Here is a 20,026-nt window from a genome sequence, read left to right as displayed (position 1 = left end):
GAACTGGAGACCTGGGTTAAGAGCAGGGTTCCTTAAGCAATGAGAGCAGAGGACGAGGGTTCAATTCTCAGCACCCATCTGGCAGCTCACAAACATCACTAACTCTAGTTTCAGGGGACCCAATTCCTCTTCTAGACTGCATGGGCACTAGGCATGAACATAGTGCACAGACATATATGTAAACAAAACACCCATACACATACAAATAAGTAAATACAATTTTTTAAAGAAAGAAAAATGGTAGGCAGTGTCTGGAGAATAATGCTTTGAGCTTTTCTTTCTTCTGACCCCTACATTGACATATGTGCATGCACCGCAAAACACACAAGCATCTGCACACACGTGAACATGCACACACACATATGAGTCTCTCTCTCTCTCTCTCTCTCTCTCTCTCTCTCTCTCTCTCTGTCTTCCTCTCTTTCTCATTATAGTTTACATCATGAGTGGTGGTATACACTGTAATTTCAGCTTTCAATAGGTAAAAGGTGGTTAGTTAAGAGGCTAGCCTGGGCCAGCATGGGATGCCTGTCAAGATAGGGTCTCAAAAAGCAAAACAAGACAACAAAAGAGAACAAAATGAAATGATTATTTGGAAGATAATGGCAGGGGACACTTTTACTATTTGGTGCAGGTGAATATAAGAATGAGAAATTTCATTTACAGCCAAGCCTAGTTTTCACCCATTTTGAAGTGGGAATAGTGTTATTCAAACGGAATCCTATAAGCTTCCCGTTGTCTTTTAGTAGCAAGAGCAACTAACTCGATGGCCACTGGATGGCGCTGTTGCCTTTTAGTTCTCCATAAACCTAAAGGCTGTTTACAGAGGTGAAACACACTTGAATCTCTAGCTTCTTCCCAGCCCATGCAGGGTCTCGTGAATGCTCCAAGCACCTAGAAAAAGCAACTTTTGAGTTCTCAGAGCTAAATGGGTCCTCTGTATCTCCGTCTCCAAGGCTCCGGGAAGCAGAATGGAAGGAAAAGCAAAAGAAAGGGATGAAGCGTGTGGAACACTGTCTTCCGGGCTTGACAGCCTGCTCTTTTGCACTCTCATCCCCGTGATACCTGTTCAGGACCTACTCAAGATCGCCCCCAGCAGCATCTTATCCCGGGGGAAGAGGGGCTCTTGAGGTCCCATACCTCCCTGAAGATGTATGTTCAGTTAAAAGTTCCTGGGGGGCTGTGAAGAGAAAGAAGAAAAGAAATGCCGATGTGAAAGGAGGAAGACACGAAGGCAGAAGACAGACTCTGGAAGAGGAAGGGGCCAGCAGGAGAGGGAGGGAACAAGGGAAGGTAATGGGTGAATGTGGTCAAAACATATAAATGTATGAGGATGCTACCAAAATCCGTTATTCTGTATGATTAATAAATATACGCTTATAAAAAAACTTAAGAGAGAGAAAACCTGCAGCTGTAATCTGTGCTGGCTGCAGACCCAGCATCCAGGCCACACACCTGGCCTGCGCATGGCTAGCTGTGTCTCTTGGAGCGAGCTGGCCCAGCAGCCGCTGTCTCCCCATGGCTCCTGTCCTGCTGCCTTTCTGGGGCAGGCTGCTTCTGAGGTTCCTGAAGAGGAGTTTTGTGTTCTCCTTTGCTGACATCTGTGGACAAGAACAACTTTAAAAGAGGCTCCAATGGGCAGACAAGATGGGTCAGTGGGGACGGGCACTTGCTTCTGAGCCTGACCAAGTTTGATGCTCAGGACCCATATGGTGGAAAGGGAGAACCAATGCCCACAAACTGTCCTCTGGCTTCCACATGTTGGTTATATGCACGCCCGCACACAAGTGAAAAATGTCATCAAATCAAGTCCATAAAAAGCTTAGAGACATCAGATCAATTTAAACACGGCCTTCATTCCTTACTGTTGGCCCATGATGGATGTGACGCCATTTCTTCTGTTTTTGAAGCATTGGAAAAATAATCTCCCTTGCTTCTAGAGTTTCTTCATACCATTTATGTATAAAGCCACACATAGAACAAGTCTCAAGGTTGATGCCCCCAAATGCTTCTTAAAGAGACTGGCAATTCTAAAACTGTAGGAAGGAACCACCGTGCACTGAATTTATGGTCGTTCACATTTGTGGATGTGGGTTCCTTTAAGAACAAGGTGACGCATTGTGGATTCATTTCCAGGAACATCCCTCCAAGTTTTACTACTGTATACAATTGCAGTAGGTAGTGAGTCACCTGAAACCCATCCATCTGGCCCACCCAAGGAACTTCAGAGAAAATAAACAAAGATGTTCAATTTGAAGGTGTCTAGCTCTTGGAAATTAAAGTGTATTAACAAGATGACCACACGGTGTCACTGTAACACCACCAAGTCACAAGCTTCCGGGCTGGAGAGGTAAACCACAGGCAATGAACCAGCACTCAGTTGCTGCAGTTTAGCAAGGTATTTGGCAAAATTCAGGTGCTTGCCTTTCCTGGAGGGACCTTGATGTTGAAGAGAGAACTGGAAGTCTGTCCTTGGTGAAAGCAATCCATCTGCAGCCTTCACTACAGTGGTATTTGAGGTGCTCCATTTTATAGATTCATCTGAAATTGGTAGTTAATAAGACAACAATTTTCCACTCTCGGTCGCCCTAACTACCACCCACCCCTAGGAATAACTTTTGCTTTCTATTTTGTTTCTCCTTAGAACTAAATTAGCTTGTTGATTACTAATACATTTCTTTAAAAGAATCCCAAGTTACAAAGTTTTGCTTTTTCAGTGAAAACCTAGATAATGTTTTTCTTCTTATACCAAATCAACACCCCTTTGTTCTCATCCATTTAGTTTTCAATAACTGTCCCCTCTAACTTTGGCAGGTGTTTACTAGTGCATAGTATGAGATCGATGATCTGACTATAGCCTATTAAGCCTTTTTTTTGTTTCCAAAAGCATTTATAAAAACCTGCCATGTAAACAAAGCCCATTTATTTTTAAACTCTTAGCATGTGTCAATCATAAAAAACAATGAAAGTCATTATGACATTTTTCCTACAGCATACTCTACCCTTCCATCATAGGAGAGCTCAGTCATACAGAGAAATGTTGAAGGTTGAGCCCACATTTTCCAGTTCTAACTGTTAACTGGTGGAAGGAAAGGGTTTCTTCATAATATGCCTTCTAAGGACTGGGGTAGTGAAGATTTTTGTCATGCTGCCTTAGATGTTACCTGGACACAGTCCTTCATCACGGTGTGTGACTTCTGGTGGGATTTCCTGTGGAGACCAGATAAGAAACACAGCTGGCAGATGTCAAAGTTGAGACACTTCAGACAGCGGTATCTGCCAAAAAGAGATGGAAGTACAGCTTATGTCATCTCTGGTAGGAGAGCAAACAGAAGAAATTCAAGTGATGAGCACCCTCACACATACAGGTGGTGTCTGGCCTTATGGTGGTTGCAACTTGCCTCTCAAAGCTGACAGTTATCACATAACCCATGTGCTTACTTGTTCAAAGAAACCAGAACCATATCTTAATTGTGGGGGGGGGGCATGGCAAATGTGTGGAGGTCAGATGAGAACTTTTGGAAATTGATTCTCTCCTTCCACACCAGTTATGGAGAATAAACTCAAGCGGTCATGCTTACAGACCTAAAGTTATGGAGACCTTAAGTAGTAGAGCCATCTCATCGACCCTTGATGGAGCTTTTATAGGACACTATATTCATTCATCTTTACCCAATAAATTATGTTCTAGAGAGCTAACTTGCAGCCCTTCATGAAGCACTCAAATCTTTAGAGTGTATCTTCCAATTAAAAAAAAAAAGTGTGGCATTTTTCATAGAGTTGAGTTATGGATTCTCTTAAAAAATTACAAGGTGTGATAATCTTGAACCTGAATTCCTGGTGCTGGGAAAAAATTAAATCATAGATACAGGATTTCAAAACAAGGCCAGGCTTTTTCTTACAAGACTGTACATATGGAAGAAAAGATGGAGTAGGTTTCTTAGCAGCTGGGAGCGTCTTGAGCAATTCACCTGTTTCCTGACACGTTAACACCGTAGAATTTTTTTCTTAATTTCTGGATCTTAAAGCTCCTTGTGTTCAGAAGAAGAGAAAAATGCAGAGGCATGCAGTTAGGGAGAGATCTCTCCTGACACCTAGGAATACTGTGGTGCTGAAGGGACAGCCCCTGGTTAATAATAACGTCATCATTCCTGGCTGTATTAGTGACAGCCATTGTACTGGAAAGGCAAGCTCTTGCTGTTTGGCCCATAGTAGGTAGTCAGTGAACGTGAACTTAATGAAGCTAAATTAACAGCCCAGTTTTTTACAGAAGGACAATGGAACTAATAAACACCACCTTCTTTGCCTTGCAAAATTTGTGCATAGTTTTGAAAATTAATCAATGCATCTAAGCGGGGAAGCACCCACCTTCTTTTTTTTTCCGAGACAGGGTTTCTCTGTGGCTTTGGAGGCTGTCCTGGAACTAGCTCTTGTAGACCAGGCTGGCCTCAAACTCACAGAGATCCGCCTGCCTCTGCCTCCCAAGTGCTGGGATTAAAGGCGTACGCCACCAACGCCCAGCTGGCACCCACCTTCTTAATACAGTGTGCAAGATGGAAAAGCCTTGTCTCTAATGAGGATTACTGGATGAGCTACCCATGCTGGCAGTTTTGTCCATCCTTCTAGACAGCTACAGTCGACTCGTTTGAACAATATGCTAACTACCCTTAAGTGTATTCCTCTGTGTTCTGAGGCCACCTTTAGATTCTCAAGAAAGGCTGCTGAGTGGATACTACACCTGGCTTGTTAATAATTTTACCAAATAGAGAACACAAGAGTTTTTTCACAATCTCATCTCAGTCTTACGGGATTTATTTATTTGATAGAACATAAACGATAACCCACCTATGACTTAATTCTTGGAGTAAGGACAATTTCTACTCTTTATGCCTTCTCCTCCCCCTGTGCACACGCGTGCACTGTGTACATGGAGACTAGAGGCTGCTGTGGGATGTCTTCCTCAGTGGTAAGGACAATTTCTACTCTCTATGCCTTCTCCCCCGATGTGTACTGTGTACATGGAGGCTAGAGGCTGCTATGGGATGTCTTCCTCAGTGGCTCCTCCATCTTTTTGAGAAAAGGTCTCTCACTGAGTCTGACTCTGACTCTTTCCTCTAGACTGTCTGGTCACCAAGCTCTAAGAATCCTCCTGTCTCTGTTTCTAGTCCTGTTTCTTCCATTGATTCTGAGGAATAGAACTCGGGTCTTCATACGTGCACTGTAAACATTTACAAACGGAGCCATCACCCAGCCCCTTTTCTTCCCATAGGAGGTTGAGCCTTGCACTCTTCCTGTGTCTTCTGAGCTCTGTGGCTACTTCTGCTCTCTGGCTAGACTATCAGTCTTCTGGGAACCAAAGCAGTTGCTTGAGCTTTGAGAGCCAAACCCACAAGTTTAAGACTGAGGCTGTAATATATCCACACAAGTTTTAAGAGACATCACTAAAGGAAGCCGGAGACATCCCCAGAGCATATTTCCTTAGTTTGCTTTGCCTTAGTTGTCTGGGAGGAAAGATAGTTCACCTCTTTCTAAGAAGTTTAACTCGTGCCTACAATCCCATGGCCACAGAGTCTGGGAAACAGAACCTTAATTCAATGGCTGATGGAAGAAGAGACAGACTCCCACAGCTAAACACTGAGCTGAACTCAAGGAATCCAGTGACAGAGAGGGAGGACTAATGAGCAAAGGGGTTAAGACTGGACTGATTTAACCCCCAGAAACAGCTGACCTGACAAGGGTTAGCTCTTGAATCCCAGACTGATACCTGGGAATCTAGCATGGGACTGATCAAGACCCCCTGAATGTGGGTGTCAGTGAGGAGGCCTAGGGAATCTATTGAGCCTTGGGCAGTAGATTAGTATTTATCCTGGATATGCAAATGGACTTTGGGCACCCATCTAACAATGAGAGATGCACTCTCACCCTGGACTCTCAGGGGAGGGTCTAGGCCTGCTCTGGATGAAATGACAGATTATGGACACCCCCATAGTGGGCCTCACCCTCCCTGGGGAAATGAGGGGATATTGGAGGGGCTGGTGGGAGGGTGTGGGAGGAGGGGAGGGAAAGGGAGAGGGACCTGTAATTGACATGTGAAGCAACGTTGTTTCTAATTTAAATTAAAATAAAAAATAGAAATAGAGTAGCTGGGTATGGTGGTTCATGCCCAGTACTTGGAGGCAGAGGCAGGCGGATCTCTGATTTCAAGGCCAGCCTGGTCTACAGAGGGAGTTCTGGGAGAGCAAAGATACACAGAGAAACCATGTTTCAAAAAGCCAAAACTAAAAAAGAGAGTAATAAAAAAGTGACATAAAGAAGGAGAGTACACGGAGCGTCTGGATACTGTATGTTATTGTGTTGTCTTTGAATTGTTTGACTCCTGAGGAAGGAGCAATAGCTCCTAAAAGACATTTGAGTATAAATTCTCCTGGATTAACCCAATCTATATATTTTGAAAATGCCTTGACTTCAAAATTTAAGTAAAAATATATGTTACTTCGGAAAAAAAAGAAGTTTAACTCAACAGAGAACAGCATGTTATACAGAAGTCTGACATGCTCTATGCAACACACTGTTGTTTCTTGGGTGGCCTGATCAAGTCACTTAAAATCTTTGATACTTAATGCTATAAAGCGATGATTTTGAGGAAATAAAAAACTTATTTCAATGTAAAAGTTGTACTTTCAAAGTCATTCTGTTTCTGGCTTAGACACAAGGAGGTTATATGAAGAATGCCTTTCTGTGAAATATTGGTTAAATTATTATATATACACATTGTGATAAACTCACATTCCTTAACTGTACATCATAAAAAAAGATTTTCATTACTATAATATGAACGTTCCTTGGTCCTGCTTGCTTGTTTTCCATTGGCATGGTTTATTGTTTCAAGTTGTTACCTGCAAAGAGGTTTTATGACTCAAATTTTGTTGCACTTTCCAAATCTCCTGGAAACTCAATTCAGTTTCTCAGCGAAATTTAAACTTGATTTCCAGATTGTTAGCAGGTCCAGTAGACCTGTTTTCTGCCTGTGGAAATGTACTTAATGTCTATACTAGTGAGGATCAGGAACTACAGGAAAGGAAGTGGGACAAAGTGTGAAGTCCTAGCCCTAAGGGCTCCAACCTCCTCCCCTTCCAGCCCCTGTTCCGTGTTGTTAGCTACTGAACATCTTAGAGTTTCACCTCGTCCATAAGTCATGACTCATGGCTTGCCCATGCCTGCTTAGACTTCTCATTTCTCTCTCTTCAAAACTCTTAACAGTATCGCTAATTTTACTTTCTTATTTAATGTATGGGAAAACCTACATCCCAATCAATCTTTCTTTCTTCCTCTTTTCCTTCCTTCCTTCCTTCCTTTTTTTTTTTGTTTTTCAAGACAGGATTTCTCTGTGTAGCCTTGGATGTCCTAGAACTAGCTCTGTAAACCAGGTTGTCCTCGAACTCACAGATATCCATCTGCCTTTGTCTCCCATGTGTGGGGATCAAAGGCTGTACCACCATTGTCTGGTGGCTTAACAAACTATTTTTGTGGGTAGCTCCAAATTATTTAAAATGTTTATTTGGAACAGAAGACAACTGTTTTATACCTTACAGCAGGGTTCTCAACCTTCCTAATGCTGCAACCTCTTAATACAGTTCCTCATGTTGTTGTGATGCCCAACCTAAAATTATTTTGATGCTACTTCATAACTGTAATTTTGCTACTTCTGTGAATTGTAATGTAAATCTCTGATATGCAGGATATCTGCTATGTGGCCCTTATAAAAGGGTTGTTTGACTCCCCAAAGGGGTCGAGATTGCCTTAGATGTACAAAACCATGGCTACTTCAGGATGTGAGTCAGTGGAAGAATTTAATATTTCATTGATTACAGGAAATAAATTAATTTTCAACCAGGGTATCTCAAACAGAGAATTATTAAGCTAAAGGGTAATGAGTTCCAGATGCATAGAAAGTCTGGAGTTATCAATGTAGTCCCACCATTGAGCCTGTCTGCCAAATGACCAATTGGGGAATATGATATTGACTGTACCTCAGTCCTATGATTGGGAAGGTTCGGCATATGCTGCACCTCACAGGGTGAGTGAGCATTTCTGAGGCAGACAGTCGGTAGCAGGTCGGGAGCCATAGAAGAATCAGAGGCTCAGACTGTACCCAAGACAAGAATTTCTCCTCCTTGATTCCAGAGCTCAACACCTGGGAAAGAAGAGTAGGCTGAGATACACTTTCAGGCAGACACATTTTCTTTCCCTCTGGTTCTGTCTGTTCCGCTAAGGCAATCAGAAAGCTGGAGGAAAGGCTACCTCCAAACTCAGTTGTCCTGGAACCTGCATGAAGTCTAATTTAAACAAACTCTTCAAACATCTGCACCAGTTCCCAGGGACGTTTTTATGTTACTCACCCCTTGGAAGCAGCTGTGGACAGCACTTTCCACAGGACACAAAGTGCAGCTCTCTCCCACGACAGTCGGTATCTGCAAAGGCAACCTCATGTTAGCTGTTGAATGGACTTAGTGTGCCTGAATAATGGAGGTCATGCGTGTTAGTATTCAGACATCTGTACTGGCCTGTCCTTGGGGTTCTGACAGGATATGCCCTAAGCTGCAGTCACTAAGAGCACTACCTGTGCATTGTCACAATGTTTCCTTTTAAAAGGGCCCTGCCCACCTCCCATCCTCCTCTCTGTTTCTCTCCTCTCTGTTCTGCTCTCCCTCTCCCTCTTCCCCCTCCCCTGCTCTCCTCTCTCCTGCTGCTCCCGTTCTGGAAGCTGAGCTCCTTACTCCCCTTTCTCCTTTTCATGATCCCTTTCCCTAATAAAAAACACTCTGCTTGAACCGTGTTGCATGGTATCTTTGTCTCGAGCACACTGCTTTTCTTAAATTACAACAACACAAGCAACAAATATTGGACATCTGAGAGAAGACAAACCAGTTCAATCAAAACAGAAAGCTTCAGGTTTTGTGTCATGCTTGAGTTGGAACGATGAATAAAAAGCCTGGAGGAAGACCACAGAAGGAAGCCACTGAGGCAGCAAAGGGACGATGACTGCTGTCTGACTTCTTAGGATCCCAGGCAGATCATTTTAATCTTTCTTTTATCTGTTTCCTGATGGAGGTCACAGTGACACTGCTTTCAAGTTCACAGTGGCTTTAGGAAATATCTTGTCAAGTATTTTCACATCGTCTCGTTTGAATACATGCCAATTCCAATACTTGTTTTGCCTCTATGTCAAAATATGTGGCATAGAGAATGTCAAAGAGGAGAGATTAGGGTTGGCTTCTGGTTTAAGTCCATGGCTTCTGGGCTGTGGTAAGGTAGAGAATCAAGACAGAGGCTGTGTCAGGGCAGACCTCACGGTGACCAAGGAGCATAGGGACAAGAGGCCCATGGGAAGAGATCTCTGATGAACTAGTTCCTTTAACTAGGCCCTAAATATGAAAGTTTCTACCAAACAATCCGTTCAAAATCTATGTAAGCCAACAGTTATATCAGAGTCTTCGTGATCCAGTCACTTCTCAGTGATTGGATCTACCAGCTTTCAATTCAAGAGTTTTTTGGGGGACATTTCATATGCAAACCATAACTCTAGTCTTTGAAGTGAGGTGGCATCATCATTATTGAAAGGAGGGACTGACAAGAAGTGAAGTCACTATGTCAAGAAGAGATATACACATATTCACTGAAGCCTTATTCAGGACAGCCAAGATATAAGACCAAACTAGGTGTTTGTTGACATTAATTAATGCTATCCAGCATTTAAAAATTGGGAATCCTGTCATTTGCTGTAGCATGGATGAACCTGGAAAATATGTGCTAAGTAAAATTGAAATCAGCCATATACAGAAATATTGCATATCTCTCTAACATGGGGAATCTAAATGAGATGAATTTATAGAAACAGAGAGTAGAATGTGGGTTCTTGGAGTTAGAGATAGAGTGGGGAAATCAAGGAGATGTTGCTCAAAGAGTATAAACTTACAATTTATGATGATTAGATATTTTTGGATCTATCACTCAACACAGTGACGTCATCTTGCTCACTTGACATTTGATATGAGATCAGGTTTTGGGTATCCTTATCTATACTCACTCACCAATGGTGATTGTGGGCATAACAGATGTGCAAGTTACTTGACTGTGGCAATCCTGACATAGTGTACACCCATGTTACCTGTGACAAACTATGATGTAACATCCCTCCCTCCTTCTCTTTTTTACTCCTCTATTTATTCTTTTGAAATAGGATTTTGCAAGGTTGGTCTCAAACTCCTGAGTTCAAGTAATTCTACCACCTCACCTCTAGAGTAGCTGGAACTATAGGCATGTACACACCACACCACACTTAACATCTTTCGTACATATAATTTTTGTTAAATGTTTTTAAAACTAAATAGATCAAGGGATCACTGAGAGATGATGACAGTTTGCTCAAGATAAAAAAAGCAAGTTGTTGCATGATTTGGGTCTCACTCTGGAAGTCCCCCCTCTTCATTAAGGGGACAAAGCTTATTAGACTTTATTTATTTTTTCCAATGGCTCAATTATCCCTGCATTCTATCATTCAACCACATTTACTTCTGGAGGTGGGGTGGGGTACCTAAGGGACTCTTGTGACTTCCAAGACGGTGATGGATTTGATTCTGGTTTCTGTATGCACAGATGTGTGGACCAGTCACCTTCACTTATTCACGTTTGGACAGGAGCCCCAGTTTCACATCTGATGCCTCACCCAGTACAGGCTTTAGACATACTGTCTGTAATTGCAACGACCCCATGCTGGGTCCATCAACTCAAATAAACATCCTCCTAATCAGGAAAGTGGCACTTAGAGCCTCTTTGCTGACAATTAGCCAGATAGAAGTCAACAAACATTTCCATACTAGTAACAAGATGGTTTGCGCTTTAAATTGATAATAACCCTGTTACCAATAGAAAATAAGTAATTACTCCCTATGTTACTAAGTCAACAACAACAACAAGCCAACAAATCATTTCCCATCTCTAAACTTTTGAATACTGATGAACTAGCTGGGCCACTTATTAAGAGATTGCTGATTCAACATTCTCCCTCCTCCGGTGTGCTTACCCCTAAAGAAAAAAGGTCTCACAATTCACAAGTGAAACATGCCGGTAGAAGACCTGGGATCACCAGCTCTTGTGCTTCTGATACTAGTAAAAGGAAAGTTCCCCACTGTAGTGGGATTTAACCTGATATTTCTCCTTTAAATATCTACATAAAGTTTCTGTGAATTAATTGCCTATTTGGCTAATTTCTTGCAGGTGTTCTATCGAGAAGAATTAAATGTGATTAGATAGCATGCTGGCATGGACAGAATGGCACTTGAAATGATCATTAGCATTCCTAAGGGATGATTTGAATCACATAGTGAGGACTGGAAATTTCTATGGAAGGAATCTATCTTTGATTCCATAATGGAAGTCAACGGGATGATAATTTGCTATGCAAATCACAGATCTCTTTCCCCATAGCCTTCTCAGAAGCTTGCTGATGCTCACTGGTGGAGAAAGAAGAGGTTGTGGTAGCCAACATTTCAGCCCTCATTGACCTTGATTGAGTTTGAAATGAGTGGATTTTAAAAGTCCATTTAGACTAGTGTTAACTTAGAGCCATCAATAGTACTCAGGAAGCGAACATAAGGAATTCTAGAGGAGAGGGGAAATGTCACTCTGGTCAGATCCTTTTTATCATATCCATATTGAAATTGGCTACTGTTATCAGTCTGGTAGGATACATGAGTGAGCAGCCTATGCCTCTCCTGGTTTTCTACCTGCTTGAGTTCTGAGGATGTAGTTGTTGGGGAGGAACAACACCAATGGTGTTTGCCCGAGACATGCCTCAGACAGCAGAAAATCTTCAGTAGATCTATGTGCTGTCAGAAGCATCAGAACAGCATTGAAGTATTTATAGCTAAACCTGGCATTCTTGAATCAGGCTGTACAGCATAGAGTTCAGAGCTCGCAGCTGATAACTGTGCAGAGCTGCATTAAACCAGGTTAACGTGAAAACTGGCCCCTGCTCTTTGGATTAGTTTGCTTTTCTGTTGCTGTGATAAACACCATGTTCAAAAGCAACTTGGGGAGGAAAGGTTTATTTACCTTATAGGTCCCTAATCACAGTCCATCGCTGAGGGAAGCCAGGGCAGGAACTCTAACAGAAGCAGAATGGGGAATCATGGAGGAAAGCCACCTACTGGATTGTTTCCCATGGCTTGATCAGCCTGCTTTCGTACAGAACACAGGTCCACCTGCCCAGGTTGCATCTACAGTGGGCTAGGCCCTGTCCTATCAATCATTAATTAGGAAAATGCCATACAGACACACTCACATGATGGAGACATTTCCTCAATTAAGGGTCTCTTCTCTCCAGTGAGTCTAGTTGTGTCAAACTGACACAAAATGAGCTCAGTGTGCTCTTCCTTCTTAATCTTTTTGGCTGAAAGAAGTCTTTAGAGCTTCTCCTTCACTGACTGCAAGAAAACCCTGTCCACTGTGTGGTTCCCAGGAGAGAAGAGGGAAGAAGGCATACCTTTGGACCATGAAGACCCTGCCCAGAGCACCAACACCATCCTTTTCCTTCCATAAAACCATGCTAAAACCTCACTAGATAGATTTGAGGCAAAGAATCTCCTCTGCGTTCCTCAGAGATGACTTTGAATAAAGCTGTTTCCTTCTAACAATCTCTCTCTCTCTTCTCTCTCTCTCTCTCTCTCTCTCTCTCTCTCTCAACAGTAAACATTATGAACTATAGATTATGGTAACAAAAGAAAAAATAAAAACAAAAACAGGACCTTTTTGAAACCAGTTTGGATCAATGCGACCAGTCAAGATGCATGCTAGCTGTCCTTTGCTTATTATGACATTCCCATATCATTACCCTTGCATAACTACATTTCCCACCATGTATCTGATGTCATGACACATCTGAACACTCCATATAGGAGCATAAAAATAGACCCTACTCTGGGAAAACCCAGACTAATCCTATAAACTGTCCCTTTTATCCACCTTAGTTTATGAATTATTTTCAATTTATTGGGTTTATCTGCAAGATGTGGCTGTGTGCACTATTGCTTTGCAATTAAAACCATTTCCTAATTCCTTTGTCTCATAGCTCAATCATGTCTCTGTGAGTGACAACATCTATGGCCCTCTATCACTCCCGAGATCCCCCCTAACCGTCACTGCCAGCAACATTTTAACCTTACGGAAAAATTTAAAATCTGCTGTCAACTCTGGTCAGACAAGCTTCTTTTTGCAATAGTCAGCAGTGACTGCAGAGACCCATAATTGGCCAAAGTGCAGAAAATAAATGGCTGTTGAGTACCCAGCCGTAAATGGGACATCTTTATTACCTCCTCCTCAAGGTTCAGGGAGCATCACAAAAAATACAAGAGCTGAAGGCAACAGGGCGAGATGTGTGGAATGCTGATTTCTGGGCACTGCAGGGCTGCTGCCCTCTCAAACTCAGAGCAGCTATGGTCGGCTACACAAAAACTTGTACAAGACGCCCTGTCAGTGTCCTGTCATGGGCCCATTCCTCTCAGAATGTATATGCAGTTAATGAATGGTGGAGAAAGAAAAGACATTTTCTTTAATGGTATAGCCATTGGTAAGGACCACCAAACTCCTATAATCAAATTCTCACCCATATGCCTGTAAGCAACACTAATGACACTCATTGGATCACACATAGAGAAAGACATGAACATAAAAGGAAACTGGTTTGGAAGAGGAAGGGGACAAAAGAGAGAAATTGTGTGTGTGACTATGACTGAAATACATTATGTATATGTCATGGTGAAACCCATTCTTGTACAAAGTGTTATGCTGATAACATTAAAAACTTTAAGTCATCACTTTCCTTCAGAACTATGAACATCTTGGGATAAAGGGGAAGGGTGGAGAAAGAGTGTATAAAAGAGATCGTCCCTTCTGAAAAAAAGATTGTTAGAACAACTATCTGTGCAAAAAGAAGTCTCCTCAAGAGTAAAGGGAGTGGGGAGAGATCCTGTACAATATAGTAATAAGAAAGGAGCGGCCAGAGGTATTGCTTAGTGAGTAGGGTGCAGTGTAAGCCTGAGAACCAGAGCTCAGATCCCAGCACCCATGTCAAAAGCTGGCTGTTGCCTCATCTGTGCCTCCGTCCTGAACACTGCAGTAGGAGAATTGGGATAGGTTTTGTGATAGACCCTATCTCAAGGGAATAAGGTAGAAAACAATAGGACAGGGCATTTGATGCCTTCCCTAGTCCTCAGTATGCTACACTAACAGGCACACCCATGTACACACACACCACATCCCCAGGAAACATTGAAGAAGGCAAGAAAGACAATTATATATAATCAGCATCACCCCTCCACTAACCTAAGGTAGAACCGTATCTAGAGAACATTTGGATGGGGTAAGAGGAGGAGATAAGTCAAGCAATTTGCATTGGTCAATAAGACTGAATTGGTCACAGGAAAATTCAGCAGTAGACAGTCTCATAGCACCTGACACTAGGCCAGTGCTTGTGGACCAAGCCTTCAGATCCCATAGCCCCAGAGAGATGGACTCAAATTCCAGACTGTAGTATTTCTGACTGAAGACAGTAATCTTGGGCTCTGAATAGCTAACTCCTAGTGGTAGGCCAAACTTAAAAGACAGGCTTTAATTTTAGTTTGCAGTTGTGCTGGCTGCAATGATCCTGGGCTTAGGACCCCTCTTAGCAGAGCAATAGCTACAGCAAGTCTGCCTCGATATTCTAGGTGAGTTTATTACTACAGGACATAACCAGACAGAGGTAGACTTCAAAGACTGGAATAGCTGCTGTGGTGGTTTGAACAACAAAGGCCTATATTGACTCGTTTCTGAATATCTGGTCTCCAGTTGGTGGAACTATTTAGCAAGAATTAGGAGGCATGGCCTTTTGGAGGAGGTGTGTCAATGAGACATAGATGGGATTTGGGGTTTCAGAGGCCCATACCATTTCCAGTTGGCTCTCTGTCTCTAAGTCGTGTTTGTGGATCAGATATAATCTGGCCTAGATTCTGATGCAGATATAATTCCATTTCATCCTACTACAAAGTCAAAGATTCATTAGGTGTCTTATTGTTTTCTCTTTTCCCCTCATAATTTTAGTCCTATTTTCCTCAGATCTCTTAGGAGACCCTGATAATTACATGTCAGCCAGCCTACTCAACATCCCTCCTCACACTGCATCTGAATGGAATTTGCTATTTGCCATATTCTTTGATCCACCAAACTGGGATGCATACTAACTCTAATCTTCTCAATTCTCAAACTTCTTCCTATCCCTCCATACCTCATAACAATGTAGCCTTATATTCTATCCAATCATCCAATCCCTATGCTGAGTCATAGGAGCTCATCTACTCATCCTCCCATGAATTGGTGGGTAACCCATAGAATCCCCATTCATTATTATTTGTCAATTAGTCTCCATCATTCATTTTCCATTATCCCAATTTTAATTCCAATTTCTGACCTAATCAAAAATGAAATCTTAAAATGAACCTAACATCCCAACTGCACACTAATTACTTTAATCTTATAAACCAAAAATGAAGAATGAATCTTAGGACATCAAGAAAGTAGGTAACCCCTCTGCTGTCCCCAAAGCTGATATTCTCCTTAAAATACTCCTTGTTTAGTAGTTCTCAAGCTACTGCTCCAGGACCATGCCTGCCGGCCAACTACCACAGTCTCGGCCATGATGGCCATGGACTCTAACCCTCTGCAGCTATGAACCTCAGGTTAAAAGTTTTCTATATAAGTTGCCTTGGTCATGGTGTTTGGTTATAGCAATAAAAAACAACCAATTCAGCTACCTACTTCCTGAATGTGCATACACAAAAACTTGATCATAAGGATCAAGAATAATCAGGGAAACAGTTTCTCCAAGCAGACAATGGCCAGCTCTAGTGTGACAGAGGGATGGAAGGTTTGGAAAATACAAAATGACAATTCAAGGAAGCTTATCAAACTGTGAGAAAATGAATATAAACAGTTGAGAAACTAAGAGAAATAAAAAATAAATGGAAATACAGGAGCAGAAAATTTCAAGGAACAAAATGGACACCACAATGAAAAGCAGCAACAGCAGAACTGGTCTAGCAGAAAGATGAATTTGCAGACTTAAGACAAGGGTTTACAAGCATAGTATCCCAGAATAAGAAAGAAAAGGGATAACATGGAATGAAAAAGGCCTACAGGACTTATGGGGCAGCATCAAAAGAGCAAAGATATAGCATTCATTTAAGATGGGGCAGAAAGGAACCAAGGCACAGGAATCCTACAAAAAAAATTATGGCCAAAAACATGGCTCTGCAGGATGTCATTGCCATGAAAGCATCAGGAGTTGAGTTCAGATCTCCAGAACCCACATTTTTGTCTTTAATAAACTAAAGTGCTTTATTTATTCAATAGTATATAATGGTATATAATGGTCACACTTAAATAGACTCACACATCCCCAAATAGATAATATCATTTTACAATATGAATAAAATAAAGACTGAAGACAATTGGGTATGTATATCTGAAAAGCATGATAAACAATATTTGTTTCCTCATAGACACAGGGTAAAGGTGGGGCACAGCAGAGAAGTTGTGGCTGGGGTCTCTACCTGCACATCACCGGAGAGTGGCTAACAGGGGCTTTGCTTGTATATATTGGGATTCTCCCCTCCCTACTCTTTCCCCAGTGCGGAGGATGGAATCCAAGGTCCAGCAAGCAGCATCCAGCACACCCAGGGCCCTCAGGTTTTATAGCACTCTTCTCTGACCACCCATTTTTCAGAAGCTAAGTGCAGTGTGCCTCTGTAACATGAGTCTGAAAACCCAAAATGACATGTCTCTGCATGCAACATCCAGCTTTGTGCTCGTCTATAAATTCATCTTAGTTTTCTGAACCTTTGATTTTCTTCCAGTTAATTAGTTATAACATCTGAAAATTGACATTTTCTAATGAATGAGTAGCAGATGTTTTGAAAGAAAATCAGAAATTTGTGGATTTTAAAGAGAAGGATTAGGTTAAACTACAAAAGCTTTGCTTCTGATGCTACAGAAGGTAGGCCTCATGCTATAGACGGGAACAGACAATGGAGAACTTTGGGACGGCTACCGCTTCCTGGCATCAGGAAATAGATGTAGTGTTAAGAAGTGGTGCACCACCTAGATGCCCCTCAACTGAAGAGTGGATAGAGAAAATATGGTACACTTACACAATGGAGTACTACTCAGAGGAAAAAAAATGGAATCTTGAAATTCAAAAGCAAATGGATGGGACCAGAAGAAACCATCCTGAATGAGGTAACCCGATCACAAGTAGACAAACATGGTATGTACTCTCTCATGTATTGATTTTAGACATAGAGCAAAGAACTACCAGCCTATAATCCACACCCTCAGAGAAGCTAGGAAACAAGGAGGACCCTAACAGATACATACATGGTCCCCTGGTGAAGGGGAAAGGGACAAGATCTCCTGAGCAAATTGGGAGCATGGGGGGAGGGGAGAGGGAGTTAGGAGAAAGAGAAGGGGAGAAGAGGAGGGGGAGGAGGACAGGAGAGAGCAGGAAGATTGAGTCAGGGGAAGAATAGAGAAGAGCAAGAAAAGAGATACCATAATAGAGGGAGCCATTATAGGTTTAAAGATAAATCTGGCACTGAGGAAATGTCCAGAGATCTATAAGATGACACCAACTAACAATCTAAGCAATAGTGGAGAAGCTACCTTAGATGCCCTTCTCCGATAATGAGATTGATGACTACCTTATACGACATCCTAGAGCCTTCATCCAGTAGCTGATGGAAGCAGAAGCAGACACCCACAGCTAAATACTGAGCTGAACTCCTGGAATCCAGTTGCAGAGAAGGAGGAGTGATGATCAAAGGGGTCAAGACAAGGCTGGAGAAACCCACAGAAACAGCTGACCTGAACAAGGGGGAGCTCATGGGCCCCAGACTGATAGCTGGGAAACTTCCAGCATAGAACTGAACCAAACCCCATGAACATGGGTGTCAGTTAGGAGGTCTGGGCAATCTATGGGGCCTCTAGTAGTGGATCAATATTTATTTGTAGTATAAAAATAGACTTTGGAAACCATTCCACATAGAGTGATACTCTCAGTCTAAACACACAGGGGAGGGCCTAGGCCCTGCTCCAAATTATATGACATACTTTGAAGATCCCCCATGGAAGGCCTACCCTCCTTGGGGAGCAGAAAGAGGATGGGATAGAGGGTCCATGGGGGACAGGGGAGGAGGGGAGGGAGAGGGAACTGGGATTGACATGTAAAACAAGCTTGTTTCTAATTTAAATAAATAAAAAAGTGTTGTGCTCTTAATCCCAATATTCGGGAGGCAGAGGCAGAAGAACCTCTGTGAGTTAGAGGTCAGCCTGGTCTGCAGAGTGAGTTCTAGGACAGACTCCAAAGCAATACATAGAAACCCTGTCTGGAAAAATGAGGAAGAGGAGGAGGAAGAAGGAGAAGGAGGAGGAGGAGGAGGAGGAGGAGGAGGGGGAGAAGGAGAAGGAGAAGGAGAAGGAGAAGGAGAAGAAGAAGAAGAAGAAGAAGAAGAAGAAGAAGAAGAAGAAGAAGAAGAAGAAGAAGAAGAAGAAGAAGAAGAAGAAGAAGAAGAAGAAGAAGAAGAAGAAGAAGAGTTGGGGCCTCACAGGGAACTGGCAGGATATTATGGGAGTCTAGTCTCTTTTCTCTTGCCCAACACAAGATGAGCAGCTTCCTCTTTCTTGCCCAGGCTCCCATCATGATGTTTCAGCTTGCTGCATCCCAAATACAGCAGGGACAACTGATCATAGGCTGAGATTTCCAAAGCAGCGAGTCAAGATAAATTTTCTGGGTTTTTTTTTGTGTGTTTTCGAGACAGGGTTTCTCTGTATTGTTTTGGAGGCTGTCCTAGAACTCGCTCTGTAGACCAGGCTGGTTTCGAACTTACAGAGATCCACCTGCCTCTGCCTCCCGAGTGCTGGGATTAAAGGCATGTGACACCAATGCCCGATTTAATTTTCTGCTTCTTAAGTTGACCATTTCAGGCATTTTGTAAGAAAAAGGCGACTCACTCAGGGTGACACACTTTGGAAAGTTCAGGGGTGCAATGCAGAGGAAGAAACAGGGACAGGTTAGGTTTGCTGCATTCAGATGAGTTGACACTGAAAATACCAACAACGGCAGGTTGGTATGACTGACACCATTTGAGCATTCGTAAGCATTGGGATTTACCTGCTGTAGATCTGTTAGTAAGGCTCGCAAAACCCTCCGAGTCATGCGGGCTCGGGAGTCATCACCTCTCCTGTTGTTTTCTGCATAGAGCTGAAAAAAAGCTAGACATGTGAAGAGAGAAGAAAATATTTAGTTAAGTCCTTGTGTCTTTAAAGAGTATGTGCTGTGAGGCAAGTTTCTTTGCGAGTATAGGATAAATGTGGAGTTATATTTTTGTTGTTGACTTGTTCCTATGAAGGCCTTCAAGTATAATCCATCAATAACTAATAACCCATACCCCCCTCGTAATTATAGACCTCAGTGGTGGAGGTTGGTGAATAATGGTAGGGTGATGGTCCCAATTAATTAGTGGTTTCTAGATAATCTCTAAAAGCATAAATGTCAACGGCAGCCAAGCAATGCAAAACTGGAGAGCATAGATTTTTGTTTTTGTTTTTGTTTTTTTGGTTTTTATGAGACAGGGTTTCTCTGTATTGTTTTGGAGGCTGTCGGTCCAGCCTGGCCTCGAACTCACAGAGATCCGCCTGCCTCTGCCTCCCGAGTGCTGGGATTAAAGGCGTGCGCCACCACTGCCCAGCCGAGAGCATAAATTTTTAAAGAAAATCCTGGGACCCTCACAACTGTAAGCATTTTTCTTAAATATAAATAAGATAGGGACTAGTGAGCTGGCTTAGCAGTCAAGAGCACTGGCTGCTTTTCCAGAGAACCTGGGTTTGGTTCCCAGTATCCACAAGAAGGCCCATGGCCATCTGTAACTCCAGTCCC

The 20,026-nt window shown here is 42.5% G+C and overlaps 1 protein-coding gene across 1 annotated transcript in view; it reads right to left on the bottom strand.

Annotated features, from left to right (window-relative positions):
• Dytn (dystrotelin) overlaps nucleotides 1-20,026 on the bottom strand; it is a 62,134-nt gene that overhangs the window by 30,522 nt on the left and 11,586 nt on the right. The window contains exons 5-9 of the mRNA XM_040752800.1: nucleotides 19,262-19,362; nucleotides 8,400-8,471; nucleotides 8,031-8,194; nucleotides 3,165-3,276; nucleotides 1,456-1,601 (exon numbers count right to left, since the gene is read on the bottom strand). Coding sequence (XP_040608734.1) covers nucleotides 1,456-1,601; nucleotides 3,165-3,276; nucleotides 8,031-8,194; nucleotides 8,400-8,471; nucleotides 19,262-19,362 — 595 coding nt within the window. The remainder of the gene's footprint in view (nucleotides 1-1,455; nucleotides 1,602-3,164; nucleotides 3,277-8,030; nucleotides 8,195-8,399; nucleotides 8,472-19,261; nucleotides 19,363-20,026) is intronic.

Source organism: Mesocricetus auratus, unplaced genomic scaffold, assembly GCF_017639785.1.
Source record: "Mesocricetus auratus isolate SY011 unplaced genomic scaffold, BCM_Maur_2.0 Super-Scaffold_100010, whole genome shotgun sequence".
Classification (NCBI taxonomy): domain Eukaryota; kingdom Metazoa; phylum Chordata; class Mammalia; order Rodentia; family Cricetidae; genus Mesocricetus; species Mesocricetus auratus.
The sequence above is the reverse complement of the archived record's forward strand: the minus strand, read 5'-3'. Positions and strand labels throughout refer to the sequence as shown.